At 43.2% G+C, this 20811-nt stretch overlaps 1 protein-coding gene across 1 annotated transcript in view; it reads left to right on the top strand.

Annotated features, from left to right (window-relative positions):
- The window catches only part of FAM173B (family with sequence similarity 173 member B), a 136858-nt gene extending 116575 nt beyond the window's left edge, over positions 1–20283 (top strand). The window contains exon 5 of the mRNA XM_023759385.1: positions 20202–20283. Within this exon, the coding sequence (XP_023615153.1) occupies positions 20202–20240 (39 nt within the window). The 3' untranslated portion in view covers positions 20241–20283. The remainder of the gene's footprint in view (positions 1–20201) is intronic.
- Positions 20284–20811: the final 528 nt, after the last annotated feature.

Genomic DNA, 20811 nt, shown 5'->3' with positions numbered 1-20811 from the left:
CACTTGAGTTAAATTAGTGTTAGTAACTCACCTTGCCAGCTACAATAATTGGTTGATAGGTGGTATTTAACTAGGGTTATACCTTTACTAGTCTGTTCAGACTTTTCCAGTTTCAAAACTGAAAGTCCCACGTCCCAGGGAACCTTCTCAGTCCTAGGCAAATGGGGTGGTTGGTCATCCTATATTTAACAGAAGCTGGCCAATCGAAGTCCTTCCCTAGGAGACTTGGACTGGAAATGCAGTCTTTCTCTTTCTGGCTACAAAACTGTGAAGATGTGAGTCCAGAGTAGCTGGCAGCTCTGCTTTCAACCTCAGGACTCAGCTCTCTGAGAGAATAAAGTCCACTTGTGGAGAACGAGATGGAAAGAGAGTCCTCAAACCGTTTGAGTTCCTGGCTCCATCTCTCCCCACCTTTGGCAAGGACGATGTGCTTAATGTGAGCCAATGGGCCTTCCTCTTTCCCCCCAGACTTTTCTAAGTGGGTTTCTGTCAATTGCAACCAAAGAATCCTAATATAACAATTGCCCCTAGACAAGATCAGGAGTTTCTTACTTTTATTCACCTTAGTTATAATTTTCCTTAGTTTTGTAAAACTTACAAAAAGGTAGAAACAGTTCTAATAGTAATTACAATTTAGGTTGGAAAGGATCTTGAAGGACTTGAAGGCTAATTTTGCAGATAGGACAGAATTCCTTTCTACAAACCACCTGGAACAGTTTGGTGTAGAGGGGGTCCTCCAATACTATTGTTTTGGTCAATGTTATCCTATATAATAAAACCCTAATATGCAAATTGACTGAATGGCGGACCAACTGATCACTATGATGCGCACTGACCACCAGGGGCAGATGCTCAATGCAGGAGCTGCCCCCTGGTGGTCAGTGCGCTCCCACAAGGGGAGTGCCGCTCAGCCAGAAGCTGGGCTTACAGCTGGCCAGCGCAGCAGAGGTGGTGGGAACCTCTCCTGCCTCTGCGGCAGCGCTAAGGGCAGTGGTTCTCAACCTTCCTAATGCCAGGACCCTTTAATACAGTTCCTCATGTTGTGGTGACCCCCAACCATAAAATTATTTTCGTTGCTACTTCATAACTGTAATTTTGCTACTGTTATGAATCGTAATGTAAATATCTGATATGCAGGATGTATTTTCATTGTTACAAATTGAACATAATTAAAGCATAGTGATTGATCACAAAAACAATATGTAATTATATATGTGTTTTCCAATGGTCTTAGGCGACCCCTGTGAAAGGGCTGTTCGACCCCCAAAGGGGTCGCGGCCCACAGGTTGAGAACCGCTGTCTCAGGGGATGTCCGACTGTGGGGAGCAGGCCTACACCAGCAGTCGGACATCCCTGAGGGGTCCTGGACTATAAAAGGGTGCAGGCCAGGCTGAGGGACCTCTCCCCACCACCCCAGTGCACAAATGTTGTGCACCGGGCCTCTAGTTTCATTATAACATTGATGAGACAAAAATTGATTTCTGGCTGGAGGCACTGTCTGTGTGGAGTTTTCATGTCCCCCTCTCATCTGTGTGGGTTTCTCCAGGACCCTGTTTTCCTCCCACATCCCAAATATGCCCACATGAGGTAAACCGGTATCTCCATTGTCCCAGTCTGAGTGAGTTAGTGTGGGGGTGAGTGGCCCTGTGACAGAACGGCATCCTGTCCAGGGTGTGTCTCACCTTGTGCCCTAAGCTGCTGGCACTCAGCTCTAGTCACCTGCGACCCTGAACTGGAATGAGCAGGTTGGAAAATCATTCTCTTACTTTTTAAAAACTAATCTTTCTTAAATGTATGTATAGCTCACTTTTTAACTTTTCAGTGTTTAACATTAGAAGTGTTTTGGGTCTTTATTTAGAAGGTTGGTTATGTTTTGTGACCAGAAACATGCCGTAGGGCTACGGTAAAATTGATTTTATTATACATAGTTTTGCTTAAAGCCACAGTTTCCAAGAACCTTTTGATGATGTTAAGTGAGGACCCACTGTACTTCACTCTTATTCTTGTTATCGATCTGGATTCATCATAGTTTGTAAGGTATCTCACATCTGGTTCATGGGCCTAGGCCTGATGTGGGGCATGGTGGGTAGAGGCATGCTGCCCCTGTTAGTTGACTCTGTTGAATGGGTGCATGTTTAACTGAACTTAACTCAGTTGCATTGATCTTTTAATCTTGATTTCACACTTGGGTTTTGAAAGAGATTCTTTAAAAAGTCCATAATCAGATTATTAAGGAAAAGGGGAATATCTTATAACCGGAATGTATCATACATATTGTGTTATAACATCACATACATTTTGGCCATTTATGTTTTATAATTTCTCTTTTAGATGTTTAAGAAAGTGGCTTTATTTTGACATGTGCTCATATAGGATGTATGACATCTGTCCACAATTGCTCTGTGAAAAAATAAAAATTTCTGTTGTAACTTGTATCTTTCTGCTTTGGAAAAGAACTGTCTACTTAACAAAACTTGGCCAATTGCCTACCCCATGCATAGGCATTAGAGGAGCTAGGAGCCTGCAATAACCTTACAGTGTGTCTAGGATGTGCAAGAGGTTGTCAGTTGTACCGCTGTATCTGCAAGTAACAGAACGTGCTGCTCTCACTGGCCGAAGCAAAATGGGAAGCGTTGTGTTTATATAATGGAAAAGGTGGACTGGGTGCCTAGACTCCCACCTTGTTCCAATGTCCTCACTGCCCTCTCCAGGTACAAGCTCTACCTCCAGCTCTACCTCTTCTGTGTGAATTCTGTCCCAGAAAGGCCCCTCCCCGACCCCAGGCACTGAGTGGCTTCCCAGCCAGAGTCTCCCTTCATCCCAGGTTGCGGGGGATGAGGAAGGAAACAGAATGCCTCCCTCCAGGAGCAATTCCAGCCGAGGAACCTTGTTCACCGTTAGATCTGACTTTCTGTGTGGATTTCCACCCCCAGCATTGCTGTAGCTTGAGGAGGCAATAGGCTGCTGATTCCCTGAGGCGCGGGTCCTCTCCTCCATCCTGGAGCCTCATGAGAACCCCAGAAGGTGTGAGAGGAGATTTCCCAAAAGGGGGAGACAGGAGGCATGGTTGGTGGATGGAGGAACAATTAACACACATTTTCTACAAAGGGTATCCAGCCAAGTGCCTTCTGGGTCATGAAGCCTTTTCCCACTTGAGTGGATCGATGTAAAAAGATTTCCTTTTGCATGACTGACCTGCTGGCTCCTATACTTAGGCTATCCCATGCACTGAAGATCTTGGATTTCTAAACCCACTTTTAGCCGATGCTGCCGCTCCACGGAAGCCTCTTTCTGCCTTGTTGCCCTCCTGTTGCAGGGGTCCAGAAGGAAGGGACGGGAGTGTGTGCAAAAGATGGGCCAGCCCTGTCCCAGGTCTTCTGAATCGGATTCTGGGAGGAGAATTCAGGGAATAGGTGAAGGGCAGGAAGAGCCACACAGGTTGTCTTCTGCTGTCTAGAGTCATTCCTCCTCCTTGCAGCCTGGCGTGTCCGCCCCCGCCCCCTTCCAGCTCACTCATCACTGTCTTGGTGACGTCTACCTTAGCCCTCTCCTCTGATGCCACCACGCTTGCTCACCTTGTGTCCCAACACTTTTCATCCTGTGTTACATTGACGTTAAGTCTGGTCAGTTTCCTCACCAGATTTTGAAGGACGTGTGGGCAGGAACCATATCTTCTAAGTGCTAATTTTGTGATAGTGGAGAACAGGAGGAATTCTGAAAGGTGAGGGCGTGGTGAGGATCTGTCACCTCTGCCCGAGGGGGCAGGGTCTCTACACCCAGGGTTATCAGAATGGAGATAGGCAAGAGTATGAGAAGTAACATTTCTGTTTATTGTTTTACAAAATCTTTCATTACTATTTCTGGATACGTTTATAAAGTACATCATGTACAGTATGGTAGTACATGCATATAGCTAATAAATACATAGATGTAATAATATGTTTATAAATATACTATATATATATATTGATAATTCAATTTTTAATAATTTTGTAAAGGACGGAGTGTGAGATCAAACCTGATTGGAGACCTTTGGGCAGGGGTGGGCAAACTTTTTGACTCGAGGGCCACAATGGGTTCTTAAACTGGACCGGAGGGCCGGAACAAAAGCATGGATGGAGTGTTTGTGTGAACTAATATAAATTCAAAGTAAACATCATTACATAAAAGGGTACGGTCTTTTTTTTTTTTTTTTTTAGTTTTATTCATTTCAAACGGGCCGGATCTGGCCCGCGGGCCGTAGTTTGCCCACGGCTGGGTTAGATCATTGTTTTCCAATTTTTTGTAAGAACAACCCACCTTGAGGCCTGTACTTACATTGTGATCCTGCAAGTGTGTGTGTGTGGGTGTTGTTATCAACTGGGGGAAAAGCTTGAGGAAATGGTATTCACTAAGGATCCTGCAATGATTTCAGATACGTCCAATTCCAATTCATTAAAAATGCTTGTCTCACCCTTAACTCCCTAAATTGGTCTCCACCCTTGCTCTCCTGGCCTCGTAGTGCAGCTGGGACGTGAGGGGCCTGCTTGCCCAAAGGCAATTGATTCGGAGCCTGAGCCTGTCTCCCGATGCAGAGCCTGCAAACTGCAGCTCCCAGCCTCATCCTGGTAATCCTGAGAACGGAGTGGGGAGAATGCGAGGTGTGCAGTGAGGGATGAACCCCTAGGAAAGCGGCTCGGGCCAAAGAGCGGACATTTGTGGGAGGACAGCTGGAAGATCGGTGTTTACTAAAATTAAGCTAGCTAGGGAGGCCGGGGCCGGATCACGCAGACGAGGAAAGGGAGGTGAAGGGCTTTTGGACAAGGTGGAAGGCGGTAATTCATCAGCCTATTAAGTCGCATCAGCATTACCATAGTCGGTCACCTGAAAAATTTTAGCACAGATCCCTGTGGGCCTAATATGTGGGCCTAAATTAACTGGGGTCCCAAGCACACCGTTGGGGACGTGTGTCCATCTAGCTTTTCCCCTGTTTTGGGGTAACAGTTGGGGACGAATACAATGCTGCCTGGGCACTGGGTAGTGATCCCCCAACGGTGGATTTCCTACCAAATAGCGCCTTGAAGACTTGCCTGGGGACGCTGTGGGCTCCCGTTGGTTTGGACCTTGACATTTTCTCCTCCAAACAGGAGGAGTGGCAACTGAATCGAGACGAAAGCCTGTGTTCGATTTCTCGAAATTAATGCTCAGGTGTGACCTGCTCCTGCTCCATCTACCTTTTTTTTTTTTTAACCTGGTGATTGCACAAAAATGACAGTGTTCACAAGTGTCAAAGCCACTCAGTGACCTGTTCTGCTTTCAAATCTCTCTGCACTGGACCACTCTTTTACTGGATGGGGACACCTGGGCGCTGCGACTTTCTGTGGAAGCAGTAATATGGAAATAGCATACCATGTTGGACTTAACCAGGGCCATAACTTTTAATCAGACTTAAAATCATTTTGTAGTAATAACTCTTGCATGGCAAACTATGTGCTTTCTGAAATAAAAGGCTTGACGTGTAAAGTTGGCTGTCGATAACTAGCCTTGGGAGGCTGGGGGGCCGGGGGGGGGGGGGCTCGGGATAGGGGGCGGGAGGGAGAGTGATGTTTGAGTCGGGTCTTAATGCTCTAGTTTTCATTAACTAGTCACCGTGACAGGAGTTTATTAAAGTGCAAATCGGAAACTCTTGGTTAAAAGGGCTGGCTGTGATCCAATTAATATATTCATTTTTAATAGTGGGGCCCCAGGCTAGGAAAAGGCATTTACTAACTCAGAAATGTGTGTGTGTGAGTCACGTCTGGGTCCTAGCTCCTGTGTTTTCAGGTTAACCTGGAACCTCATTGCCAGCTTGGCCAGTGCCCTTGGGTTCACCTTTCATAACTTCTCAGAGGAAGGCAGCGTGGGGTTTGCTCTTTCTGTAGTCCGGAGGATTTCTACCCTCCCCATGGTGGCGAGTTTCTTGCCAGTTGACCTTCCGATCAGCCAGAGGAGGTGGAAAGTGTAGGATGTATCGATTGCCTTTGACTTTTGAGAAATAAGACAAAGGTGCTTTTCTGCCGAAGGCTAAAACTAATTACAACACAGGCCGCTGGGCTTTCCGCATCTTAAACAAAGCAATGCCCTCAGGTCTCCTAGGAAATCAAATAGAATCTAAGAGAAAGAAGGAACCAACCTGGGAAGAGCTCCTTTTCATGTCCTGTGCTGATTTGACTTCTGCAGGTGAGAATTCTGATGCCAAGACCTACGTATTCCTTACTCTGTCTTTCTTGGTGACACAGCACCTGTGGGGTGACTGTTTTTCAATCAAGCCCACCTTGAAGCAGGACTTGATGTTTTCAAGTGTGCCCCCCCCCCACCCGCCCAATCTGATTGGAACATGCATTAACGGGAAAGGCATTTTGGCTTCAGGTTTTCTGGGGAGTCAGCGGAGATCATTCATCTCACTGTCTGCACAGCAGAAGTGCAATCAAATTCCCATTGGATGACTGTGATCCCTGTCCATATTCTTCTCTGCCCGCCACTCCCAATAGTTTCCCTCTATTTTCCCCTCTAGTTTCCCTCTATTTTCTGGACCCGCCTGGCTTTGGCTGGCAGCCTGCAGGCTCACTCAGCAAAGCCGGAGCAGGCAGCTGAGCCGCTGCCATCTGTTCCTGGCTTCTCCCTGTGCCCCTGGGGTACTGGCTCATCTCCTCATCTGGCTCAGTCAGCGTCCTGAATCGCACTCCTCCTCCTGTTGTTCTGTTGGTTATTTCACACTCCAACAGTGTTCTGCCTTTCTGGATATGGGGCTTTTAACCAGAATGCCCTGTCTGTTTCCTAAAAAACTCTCACCTTCTAACTTTAGGATGTGATCTGCCTTACTACAAAGTTGGGGGACTTGAGGACCCCTGAGAATTGGTTACATTCCAGATGACTCCACATTCTGTCACCTTTGTTGGCAGTGATGCTCTGGTCCTGCACCAGTCACCGGAAATGTCCTTTTACCTTGTTCTTGAGGCTGAGTTTCCACTCTTACTCTCACTGACAGGCCCCTGTTTTATTCCTAGGCCTCCACTTTTGCTATGATCATGTACCTGTTAACATGGGTCTCCCCAGCCTGCCACCCTGCTTTGCTCTTGGAAGGCCATTCTAGATTCTTAAACTTCCTCCTGGTATTTGGAGTTCTGCCAGCAATTGCAGAACTGACTGATTCTGACTGATTTCCCCCTCAGACCTCCCATCAGTGCCTTATCCAGATCACGCACGGTGGGCAGAGTAATAGTCCTCTCCCCCAAGATGCCCATGTCCTAATCCCTGGAACCTGCACATATGGTACATGGAAAAGGAGAATGACAGTTACCGATGGAGTTGAGGTTGCTAATCAGTGATGGAAAGAGGATGGGATTATCTCCAAATTCAGGATGATCTCATCTTGAGGTCCTTAACTTAGCTACATCTGCCAAGACCTTATTCCAAACAAGGTTGTATTCTGATGTTCAAGATGGACATATATTTGGGGAGGGGGGGGATACCATTCAACCCACTGCATCATCTGTACAAAATAGAGAACATCAACAAGGAAGGAGTTTGGGAGAGAGTGACAAGCGTAGTTTGCACATGTGGCAGTGTCTACGGAATATCCAGGTGGACAGGGGCAGAAGGTCTATGAGTTGGGAGCTCAGGGAAGGGGATATCATTGTCTGTGTTTGGTATTTGAAGGTACATAAGATCAGTCAAGGAGAGCATATACAACAAGAAAAGCAGTGGGCTGAGAATGGACCCTCAAGGAATGCCAACAATTAAGGGAAGTAGAGGAGTCAGATCCACTAAGGATACCAAAAAAGAGGGGTCCCAACAGTGGGAGGAGAACAATGAACCAGTGCTGTTTCTGGGACAAAGGAATAGAGAGTTTCAAGGAGAATCCCCAAGGTCAAGGATAGCAGTGAAACTGAGACAGCTGTTGGGTTCTAAGTGTGTGGGCTGTCTTGTTTTGTGTGGACTTGAATTAAAGAGAGCCCATCCTTTTAATCCTGCCTTGCCTGATGAGGCATCTTGTTTGTTTCTGTAATGACACTTATTAGTAATGGGCAACACAATGGGCAATGACTAGGCGTGACTTGGCTGTGAATAGGATGCTCTGATCTTTGGTTGCGGCATTTGAATTTCAAGGTAATTACCTTAACTGGATAGGGCAACACCCTGACCAGATCTAATTTCCCCTTACAAACTTCTGTCTGCTCTAATGCTCCTAATTATCACCATTATAAGGTTGTTTGAGGGTAAAAAGTGACAGGAAACAAAATTATAGGAAATTAGGTTGCAACAATATGCAGTTTAGGGCAGAAAAGTGGGGGCACAATTTTGTGTCATTGTCTGAGACAAATTACTGGGCTGCACGGACCATTGATCTGTGATGATGTTCTCGTTGTGAAGGTTCAGGGCAGTGGTCTTGCATGCTCTGGGTTGATTAGTCATGGTTTGTTCCTCCAGTCCCAAATTAATTGGCAGAGTCTCCAGTGCTATTGTACATTCAACTCTCTTTGAATTAAGTTTCCATAATCTTAAAGTGCATGGCATTGTCTCTTTCTCATTTATGAGAGAACTAGAAATCTTGTTAATTCTTAAAAGTGGCTCTATATATCAAAGGCCATCTGCAAGCCTTTTTTGTTGGCTTTATGTCTGAGTTTGTTGGCTTTATGCCTGGAATGTAATGAAATGGATTGAGTGTATTAGTTGGGATAGGCTGGGTTTTGCTGCAGTAACAAACAACCCTAACACCTTAGTGACTTAATTCCAGAGTTTATTTCATTCATACTTCATATCCAACATGTTAGGTGGATGGCTGTGCTCACATAGTCATCAGGGGACCCAGGATGATGGAGGCTACACCATTTTTTGGTTGGACCGTCTGGAACATATGAACTTCTAGGTGGCCGCAGCAGGGGAAGAAAGACTGGGACTCTTTGCTACCTCAGTCAACTCATTGGCCAGAAGTTAATCTGATGGTTCCTCAGCCCTCAAATGCAAGGGCCTGAGATGTGCAGTCTTCCATTGGCCAGAGTGGGAGGAGAATAGGATATTGTGATGGCTAGTAATATCCACCAGGGATTGATGTAGAGGGAGCATCAGTGATCTGCACATTTCAGCACCAGCTAGTGTTTAGTGACGCCTCCCTCCTTACTGGAATACTAACTAGCCTTCCACAATATCACTGGTTTGCTAGAGAATCCTGCCTAGGGAACTACCTAGTTTTGGATATGTGTCTGCCAGACATGTTCCGACTACCAAATGAGCCCATGCTACCTTGCCTGGAAACTTCCCTCCACTGAAACAGAAGGTGTGCCTAGGTAGCCTTTTTATTTTTTAAATTCAGTGACCCTATGCCCTGGATATTGCTGATTGGGCCAAGGTGAGGTAACCTGGTTGGCCAATGAGTGAGCAATCAAATTCTCTTTCTCATAATTGTAGCTGGATGACACAGAGGCTGTCAATGAGCTGTGGGTCCAGGAACCTGCTAGGCAGATCCAAGTTTCTGATTCTCAATACCACAAGCTAGAAAGCCTAAGTGCTTCAGTGAGACTAAGTCCCCTGTCAGTTCCGCTCCCTTGCAGGGGAACCTGGCCCACTATGAAATTTTCTGGGACAGGGCTCAGAACCCAATTCTCCATGTTCTCTCTTTGGTTGTCTCTCAGTTTTTTCTTTTCTTTTTTAGAATAGTTTATTGATTTTTAGAGAGAGAGGAAAGGAGAACAGAGAAACATTGGTGTGAGAGGGTAACATTGATTGGCTGCCTCCTGCATGTCCCCTACTGGGGATCAAGTTCCGAAACCAGGGCAGGTGCCCTGACCAGGAATTGAACCATCAACCTCTAGATGCATGAGACGCCCAACCAACTGAGCCACACCAGCCAGAGCTGTTTTTTTCTTATTACTATTCTAATTATTAATCTATTCATTGCCTTGCCTAATTAATAGAAAAGATTTGATTTTTTTTTCACAAAACCATTTTTTTATAACGTAAAGAATTGATTAGTGAGAACTATGATTGTGCTATTTGAGATACTAGTTTATCAAATGGCTTTGATCTTCCCATAAAGCACTGACTTTCAGAACTAGATGGGCCCTAGAGGTGACCACACCCACACCAGCCACAGCGGTTTGCATTGAACCTTTCTGCAGTGATCTATGTGATGTTGGGTACAGTATGTAATAGCTCCAAGTTTCCAGTTTTCCCAAGTGTGAAATTTGGGGATTGAACTTGATTATCTAAGAGGTTTCCAAATCTCTTATTCCAAAATTTCTATGATTCTTTACAATGTGGGGGAGAGAGAGACAGGCTGGGGAGTTTGCCCCAGACTTACATGGCTACTAAAACAGCAGGACCTAACCTCAGAATTGTGAGTCCAATGTGTTTTCAACATTCTGAGGTGTTAACTAGTTTAACTTTAAGAGTAAACTCCTATCTGAAGCATTAATTTCATTGTTATTCAAAACACAACTCAAATCAATATTTGTCAGATACAAAGGGCAACATGAGAAAAATTATTTTCTAAAAGGTCCCTGGACTATGAGTACAAGTCCTGACAAAGGCTATATTTAGAATACTCATGGGCTCCATTTGCTATGATGACATCTCTCTCTTTCTCTCTTTTATGGTGACCTTCATATTTATAATAGATACATTTCCAATATTTTTATCTTTGTAGCACAGCAATATAAATTAACTCATTTGTTCCCAGAGAAGGTGCTGAGATTTTATCATAGGGAGTACATGCCTAGCTGGTCTGAAATGTTTGTGGGAACCTGAGGGACCAGAGCTGGTGGGCGGGGGTAGGGGGGGAGTAGGGGTGCCAATGGGAGATTGCTGCCTGGGGCAGTTGGACAAGAACTGGAGAAGGGCATTGGGGATATGAAATTGACTCTGGATCATTTGGATTTCTTTATACAGAAGGTCATAATAATTTGAAACTTGTGGCTGTGGTAGGAGGAAGATGGAGTTCAATTTTATTTAAGTTGACACTTGACAGTACAGACTCAAAGGGTAACCAAGATTTCAGGGGTGATGTTTAAGCCATGCTTTGAGAGCCCCTGCTTGAACCCCATTCCAGCCATTTCCCTTTGCACCAGTTGGGGAGTATGTGGATAAAAGGGTAGTGGCCACTTTTAACCCTTCCCCCACTTTGTAGACCTCATACTCGGTATCAAGGCCCTCGAATTCCTTGTTTAAACAGCCTTGACCCTCCTTTCCAGGCCTGTACTGCTCTCTTCCTCAGGTTTGTCCTATGGAAAGTGGCCCACCCCCTGGTGCATATGTCCCGAGGCCCCCAGGGTGGTTGTATTTCTGGTTACAAGAATAAGGAGAGGTTGGGATGTAGATGTGAGGGCAGGGATGTCCACACACATACACATGAGGAACTTTGAGAAATTAAAGACATTTTAAACTTGAATTGGCCTGTCAGGTCATTTGAAGGTTTATTTGAGAAGGTAGTAGCATAGAAAATAATTTATTTATTTATTTTTTTAAAATATATTTTATTGATTTTTTACAGAGAGGAAGGGAGAGAGATAGAGAGTTAGAAACATCGATGAGAGAGAAACATCGATCTGCTGCCTCCTGCACATCTCCTACTAGGGATGTGCCCGCAACCCAGGTACATGCCCTTGACCGGAATCGAACCCAGGACCCTTCAGTCCGCAGGCCGACGCTCTATCCACTGAGCCAAACCGGTTTCGGCAAGAAAATAATTTATTTAAAAGTTTGTTGGTTTCATGAATAATGTTTACCTATTTAGACATAAAGCATTTGAGCCTACATTGTAATCTTGCCTTGGACCCTGAGAATGATGGTGTGGGCTTGTTATTCAAAATACTTAAAAAGATAATGCACCTTCAAATGACCTCTTGCACATGTATTATCAGCTCGTCAATAAATTAGATTCTTAAAGACCTCTATCAATGTATGTTTATCAGCCTATATAGTTTATTTTTTTAATTAAAATTTTTTTGGTGACATTGGTTAATAAGATTACATAGGTTTCATGTGTATAGTTCTATGACACATCATCTGTATATTGATTGTGTGCCCACCACTCAAAGTCAAATTTTCTTCAGTCACCATATATTTGATGCCCTTTACCTTTTACTACACCCCAACCCTGCTTCCCTCTGGTAACCACCATACTGTTGTCTGTGTCTATGAGTTTTTGTTTTTCTTGTTTGTTCATTTGTTGCTTTCATTTTTATAGTCCACATATCAGTGAAATCATATGGTTCTTAACTTTTTATGTCTGACATTTTGCTTAGCATTATATATCAGCCTATACACGTTGTATTCAAACTTGAAAGAGAAATAGCTCCAAATAAAATAGACTGAATATTCCTGGGAAGCCTATGTTCTCATCCTGCCCTGTTGGAAGGATACTGCAGGAATTAGTACTTTGTGCACCACGCTGACTCCTCTATCAACTCCCTGTCCCTCCTTCTCCCTTCCCCAAATACCAGCTTCTCTCATGTTTGAATCCTGAGAATTTTCCTAAAATTGTATGGTTAGGAGAAGAGCAATAGAGATAACAGCTAGCGCCGACGATGGGTCAGTGCTACAGAATTTGTGGGGCCCAGATCAAAATGAAAATACTGGGCTCCTTTGTTTAAAAATGATTAGTTATTTCAAGATAATGACAACAGAGTATTAAACCAAGTGTAGGGCCTTCTAAGCAATGAGGCCCTTGTGACTGCTCTGGTAACAAGCCCAGGGAGCCTGCTCTGTTGTGAATTAACTCTTTAATGCTCACAACAACATGATGAGGTATCGCTATCCCCATTTAATAGATGGGAATCCTGTGGCACAGAAGGATAAGTGTGATCAGTCTTCAGTCACAGGGTTAAAATACAGCACAGCTGAGATTGGGATGCAGGTGTTCTTGGTTCCAATGTGCACACTTAACCAGCACCCACACTTCCTCTCTATGGATAGAGTGCTGGCCCCACACCTACAGCCAACCTCAGTAAAACCCTTTCGTTAGATGGCTGGCCTCTTCCTCCAAAGTTTCTCCTCTGATGTTGCTAGGCTGCCCATACTCTCAGCCCCTAACATCACAGCCTTCATAATGAAAACAAATGCCTGACCCCCACCCCAGTAACTTATTGACTATCTATTCTTTTGTAACTTGAACATACGCTCTGGGGATTTTTCTCTCAAAACACACACTCTCAAAACACACACACACACACACACACACACACACACACACACACACACCCAAGAGGCTTAATAAGGTTTTAAGCTAACAAAAATCAATCTTTTCTGTCCCAGAAGTGTTTACTGTTATGAAAATCAAATTTTCTCCATATTGTTATAGTAACAAAATTACATTTACTTTAAAATATTCCACTTATTTTCACCCATTTATTTGCTTTTATAGTTTTTTTCTTCCATTAACCTAAATGTGTGAGTTTTTATTCTAGATTGCTCCAGATTCCAAGCAATAGTGATAAGCGAGAATTTATTTTCATCTATTTTGATCCCCTCAATGTTTGAATACACTCAACATACAGTGAGGGGGTCCCTGTGCAGAAATGCCGTTGCCTGTTTTGTGAAAATGTATTTCCTTTCCAATGAGTTTTGCCACAAAGTTAATCTTAACATCAAGAAATATTGTTGGGTGAGTGGAAAAATGTGACGTTTTGTCCTTTGAGAGGACACCTCAGCAACACTCTCCTCAAACACTTGAAGCTAAGCCACACTATCATTAGAACAAATAATTGATTAGCTTTGTAGCATTCATATCAGGAAAGTTCTATGCTAAATAAATGTGTCTTCTTTCTGACGAAGTTGGAATTTTGGGAAAGTGACCTATTAGACTGAAGATGACTGCTTGAAGCTCCTTTCCCATGATGACTAATTACAGGATGATGTGAGTATATCTTCTATGTTCAAGTCTTTCTTCCCAGTTCTCCCAGTTCCCATGCTAAAGGGTATCTATAAATTGGCTTGAAAGTTGAGGGAACACAAGAAAGAGCAAGGATGGAAGGAGAAAGGAAATCTCCTTGGGAAAGGTGAAAATAAATTAAGTAGATCTGATTAGTAAAAGAAGACAGCTACATTGCAAGAAGATGTTAAATGTTGTGTACAAATCATTTTATGTTGATTAAACAGCACACTGTAATTTCTTTTCTAAATTGAATGGGCTACAGTGAAAAATGGTATTTGGCCCATCCTGAACAATAACGTCTCTCTGAAGACCTTTACAACGAATTGAGAATTTTAAATTAGAGGAAGGAATAACAATGCATGATGTTGCTTAGCAACCATTATATGTTAGTAATAGAGACTCCAAATGGATAAGTTTGGGGCCATTTTCAGAGAATAGATAAACTAATTACCTGGAGCAAAATTTAATGAATTTCTAAAAGTTGAACCTATGCCAGTATTATTTTAGTCATATATTTATGCCAAGGAGAGAGATTTTCATGGATATGATGATTCATGACTTGGGTTGTGGCTCTTGAATGAGTACACCCTGGGTGGCCAGGAGTGGCTTTGATTTGGGAGGGTGAGGACAGTGAAGGGAGGTCAGGAACTGGATGGGTTCCCAGCTCCAGACGGTCAGTTGGGTCTTCACAGTTGTCTGTTGCTTCCGGTGGATGTAGGTTGCGTCCTAAGAGCAGAGGTGGGTGAAGATTCCAGTTCCCATCCTCCAACCTCATTACCAAGTGTTGACAATGAAAGCAAATCTCAGAATGAATTCAGGCAGCAACCAAGCTCTGTTTAGCAAGGAGCACAAAACCTGTCCTGGAAGCTCAGGGAAGGCTCAGTTTTCTGTCCTTAGGCTCTCTGAAGGTCAAGACTACACAACCAGAATCCTTAGCAACTTTGTGTAATGCAAGACTTAATGGGGTTGTAAGCATGGTGTCCAGACTCTTGTACTCAGCTCATGCCTGGGCAGGGGTGTCTGGGAAATATTTCTAGCCAATTCACAGAACTTGAAATCATGCACTTCACCAATAAAAAAGTTATTTCTAACACCCCCTGCGCTAATGACCAAAAATTGCTCAGGCAATGACCATGACGAAAGGACTGCCGCTTGGTCAGGAGCAAAGTCAGAGACGGTAATATGTGAAAAAAAAGTCTTAGAGTGAAATACAGCATGTTCTCTAGCCTCTAACGAAGTATCTTCCTGTAAGTTACAGACTATATAGTAAGTAATCTCTCAATTATCCATTCTTTATGGCTCACCAGTATTCTGTTCTCACTCCTGTTTCCTGTATTAAAATCACAAGGATATTAAATTTGTCTTGTGATTAACAAAGTGACTGAGGAGCTTGTGCACACAGTTTGTGTTATGGGTTGGCTTTCCCGGAAGCAGACTCTGGGAAGGAGCTGAGCCTGCAGGATGTTTATTTGGGAGAGTCCTGGGCATTGGCCTCTGTGAGAGGAAGCAGGATCGGGCAGAGAGACGGGTCAAGCTGTGATGCAGACTGAGTGATGGCCTCAGCTGACTCCATGTGGAGCTCGGGGACGAGGATGACCCCTCAGAGTTGTCCAGAGCTGGCCAGGGCTTTATACACCTTCATGGGAAAGTCTCTTCATGGGGGCTGTTCTGAGGAGAGGTGTCCAGTCAGCCAGGCAGCTCTGTGCAGCTGAGGCCGCCCTCAAGAGACTGACCACCAAGGGCTGTCTGCCCACAGCACTCCCAGCTACTGGGCAACCAGGCAGTGCCTTGCAGCGCCCTCCATGTTGTGGCAATAAATATGCAGAGATTAGGGACACATTCTCAAGAGTGTTTTACTATTTGGGTTGCATCATCAAAAAGTTGGACAACAAAATTTCTAGAAAGCTGATTCCTTCTGTGGGAACAATATCTCACTTAATAATGAGTCATAAGTTCTGATTTGTTGATCTAAGTTATTTTGGTCTTTAAGGTGGCTTTTTTTCCTCCTAAAAGGAATGACATATCTATTTGAGATTTTATATTAATATTCAATGTATTCAAATACAAAATGTAAAAGTATTGTTTCTCTTAAGTCTATAAGCCCCAATTATAAATCTTATTTTTAAATAAATCCAGTGAATTTTAACAATCCTATTCAAGGGTGCTTTTTCCAGTTGAACAGACAAAACTACCTTAAATAATCAGCCCCACTTACAACTTGGTTAATTAAATTCCTTTAAACATTTTTACTGCATTTATAAATATGATATATTTGATTTCTCCTCCATAGCTAATGTGATAAATTAAACTTATGGTTATAGTAAATCTCAAGTTATCTTAAGCATCCCAATGCTGTTTACAAATCTAGCCAAATTCTCTTAAACTTTTCAGCTTAAAATCCCGAGACTAAAATAAATCACACATTTAAATGAAATCACCAAGCTAATCTGCTCATTCTGATAGACCAAATTATCCAAAAACAATTCAAATACCAAGCACATACAGGTTGCTCCTCAGTATAACACAAGCATGGATATTCTAACCTGCTGGGAAGTGGGCTATTCAATTGTCAGAAACTCTTGGGTTCTTTGAGGTGCATGGTGATGGCTGAAGCAGGTCATAGAGAAAGCAGTCTCAAACCAGACTGTGTCCCCCTCCCCTCCCCACTACAGATGTTATTAAACAAACTCCTTAGCAAGTCTGTGAGCCCAGTGACATCCCAGTTCTCCATCTTGTGGGTGATCTGACCACATTGCACAGAAGGTTCATTGAGGGAGAGATGACATTATCCACAGGCCAGACTTGGTGGAGATTTGGGTGGCTGCGGCTCTTGCTGTAGATGTCTTGGTGTGTGGATTTGCTGGTGAGAATGCTGACCACAGGCTGGTGTTCTCCATGAGGCCACTGCCTGTGCCTAACATGTAACTTCAACCAACATATCATGCATTGTATGTTTATGTGAAAGTAATTTAAAATAGATGATAACATGTTAACATGTTCCAAGGGTTAAATGCTACCAAAAAAAGTAGTTTCAGCATTTGCTAATGTACCGAGTTGTGTCCCCACCTCCCAAATTCATACATTGACGTTCTAATTGAAGTGTGATTGTGTTAGGAGGTGAGGCCTTGGGACATGACTAGGTTTAGATGGGATCATGAGGGTGGGGCCCCTATAATGGGAATGGTGCCCTTGTAAGAAGAGGCAGCTGAGAGCTTCCTTCCTCTCTCTGTCCATGTGAGGGTGCAGTGAGAGGGCACTGTCTGTGAGGCAGGAAGGGGGTCTTCACCAGAATCAGACCATGTTGGCTGCTTGATCCTGGACTTTCACCCCCAAGAACTGTGAGAAATAAATTTCAGTTGTTTACGCCACCCAGCCTATGGTATTTTGTTATGACAGCCTGAGCTGAGTGATATACTGTTCCAGGTATGTTGGGGTCCCCATCTAAGTAAAAAAATATTGCTTCTCTTTGAGGAAATTTTGCCTGGGATCCATGCCCTGGATGCTCAGGTCTTCTTGTGTTTCAGATGGACAAATGGAGCCTTTTTATAGTCATCCATCCGGGGACTTTAGAAACTCCTATAGACCACACCCTTCTAATGGGATGGTCTTACAGCCAATGTCCTAAGGGTTCGAATTAACTCTAACCAATTATTAACTGTGAGTTGAGCAAAACCCCCAGCCTTACTGAGATTGTGGTCATTAACTTCCTTTCCAACTTGGTTAGACTTTACACTTTTTAAAAAAAAATATTTTTTTATTGATTTCAAAGAGGAAGAGAGAGGGAAAGAGAGATAGAAACATCAAGGATGAGAGAGAATCATTGATTGGCTGCCTCCTGCACGTTCCACACTGGGGATTGAGCCTACAACCCGGGCATGTGCCCTGACTGGGAATTCAACTATGACCTCCTGATTCATAGGTCGATGCTCAACCACTGATCCACACCATTTGGGTCGATTTTACACTTCTTTAACTCTCAAGCATTTTAATGTTTTCTATTTTCCTTAGCAGAATTAGCACATACTTAATCCCTCTCGTTTGAGTCTGCAATAAGTCCTACCCCACTGCTTTTAAACAAACCATTTTTTAGGAATTCCCTTTTGTTTTTGCTCTTTTATTCTTTAACCTTGATTATAAAATATTGGTCCATGTAAAAGCACATATGTAGTGTATGTATATGTTTTGAAGCATAGCAATACAAGAAACACTGGAATATTTTATAGAATCAGCGGAAGAAAGAGCCACTGGGCCCAGGAAGGACAGGATGTGTTTCAGTTCTGCAGATCTTAGAAATAAGAGCTGGACTACCTCTCTAGGGTGTGGCTATAAATCCTATGATTCAAGTCAAACTCTCTTTTCCTGCATGTCTCCATCAAGGTTAAATTCCCAGGAAAGTTTGTTTGACCAAATTTGGTCACACACTCAACTCTCTGGTTAGGGTGTGGCAGGTTCTACATTTGGGGGCTCCTGTGGAGGGAGTACAGTTCCCCCAAAGAAGAAAGTGAGGTAGGCAAACATACATATATCCCTTATGCTCTCCAAGCCGGGAGTTGCTGGTGGGGCTTAGCTGGGTCTCCCTGCCCCTGTTTCCACTTTTCCCAGGTGGGCTCCCCTTGCATTTAGCCATTGTGGGACAGAGTATCCTATTCTTTAGCCTGTCTCACTTCACTACAGTGTGTGGAAAATTTTTGAATATCATTTGAATGTTATTTTCAATATTTCCAACTTTCCAGCATTGATATAGATTTTCTTTGGTCATCCGGTGCTAGTTTTGAAAAGGATTAAATTCAGTACTTGAGTCATATTTGGAATTGTAAGAGATATTTCTGAGGCAGGTAGGCAGGGTTTGTGGGTGAGATTCGATGAGTGGGGCAAGAAAGAAGGTGCAAGAAGTCGAATGTAGCAACTGTTGCCAAGTAAGGAAATATACGAGCAGGGGCAAGTTTTTGGGGAAAAAGAGGCAATTGGTATACTTTTAAATCTTATGGGGTTGGAGGTGTTCGGTAAGTCACTGCAAATGTCACTTGGATTGCTTGACCTCTATTCCACTTGGACCATGGCTTTCTGCTCATTTCCTGACTCCCAAAAGATTGTTTTTCACCCTCTGCTTCATCTTTGTCCATATTTTGTGTCTACCTTCATAAAAATAACTGCAAAAATAAAAAACTACCATTTTTGGAATTTATGCAGTGGACACACTTCACACTATACATGTAATTTAATTTTCAGCCCTGCAAGGTAGGTCTTTTCTGTCCTTCCTTTACAAGATGAGGAAACCAAAGCTTTGTGCATTACTTTTGCTTAGTATGATGTGGAGTAGTCTCATCAGCCTCCATGCTGCCTGGTGGTAGCTGGCTAGACAGGTAGATCTCAAGGTGCTGAGAGGAGTCTGACTGCCTGATTTAAATCTTGGCTCTAGCACTTACATTACCTTGAAAGTCCCTTAACACTCTCAGGCTCAGTTTCCCCATTAGTAAAATGAGGGTAATTAGGGTCATTGTGATGATTAACATATGGAAAGCACTTAACAGTACTTTAGTTAATGAGTACCTTATACATGTTATTTGTCCGTGTGTGGCATATTAAAGAGAATTGTGGACATTTCTTCAAATCACATTTTTAATGCATAAAATAAAATACATAGGATTATAAAGAAAACCAATTTTGTTAAAATATAATTACCAAATACGCGCGCGCGCACACACACGTATAATTGGTGATTTAGCAATAGGCAGCCTTCTTTATTACCATATTAAAAGCAAGCTCAAGCCTCTCATGGCAGGTCTAACAGCTACCTGAATTTTGAAATAGTGATGAGAGTAAATATTTTGAGATATCTGCACAACCTTAATGTGATATGAAAATACCTATGATTCCTCTTGGCCATAAAGTCTCTGAGACTATGGTTTGTTGCCTGCACTCACATTTGAAGGAAATGCTAAATTTCTGTTAGAGGTTAGTGAAAATGAGGACGTAATTTTCCCTCCCATCCAAGTTTATGAATCCCCTGAATTTATGCCACCCAAATAATGTCTAAGATTCTGTGACCTAAAGGCACATGTAAAACATATAGATTGTGAGGCAGGCCAGAGGCTGGGAAAGATGACTTTCTAAACAAGAGCCCACAGAATTTCTTACCCATCACGGGGAAGGTCTCCTGGAGAGTGTGGAAATTAGGAAATTCTTCTCAAAAGGGCCAACATTCATTGTAGAGGTAACTTTTGCGAAATCGGGAAGCAGTGTGACTGCATTCTTATGCCCATGAGCAGGGTGAGGGTTGGTATGGTTCATTTTCGGCCTGAATTTCTTTCAGAGATTCTTGCAGACCCACGGGGGTGTGAATTTCCTGTGAAAGTGCAGCGGGTTAAATATGTAAAGTCCTGGCTTATCACCCACAATGCAATGGACTGGCGGGATGATTTAACGCAGCTCTCAATGGCACAGGTAAGATTTATGTGGATAATCACCCGATGGTGAGAATGATAAGTTATCACATTTATTATTTGCATATAGAAAGGTCCTTCATGAATTCTTTGGGTCCTCACAATGCCACCCTGTGCTTGAGAAGTGGTGAACAGTTTTTAGATTTAATTAGAGAATACTAGAAAGGCAACTTAGGAGGTGTAAAACATCAATACAACTACTTATTAAAATTAAAAGAAAAAATGGAGAACATTTGTTTTCTGCTACAGGCAGATCTACCGTAGACACAGTGAAGTGTTAATGTGAGCAGTGAGCACTCCTGAGATGTTTGCACAGAGCAGTCTTTTCTGGGTAATTTTGTGGCTTTGCAACACAGCATCCATGGAAGCCAGCTGGTAGGACCCAGACTCCTGGGGGACTGCGGAATTAATGCAAGGATGTGTGGTTCTCTCTCTCTGTGGATATTGTGCATTTTTCCAATTATGTAGGAGTTCTCACTA

This window comes from Myotis lucifugus, unplaced genomic scaffold (genome assembly GCF_000147115.1).
Source record: "Myotis lucifugus unplaced genomic scaffold, Myoluc2.0 scaffold_153, whole genome shotgun sequence".
NCBI lineage: Eukaryota > Metazoa > Chordata > Mammalia > Chiroptera > Vespertilionidae > Myotis > Myotis lucifugus.
The sequence above is the reverse complement of the archived record's forward strand: the minus strand, read 5'-3'. Positions and strand labels throughout refer to the sequence as shown.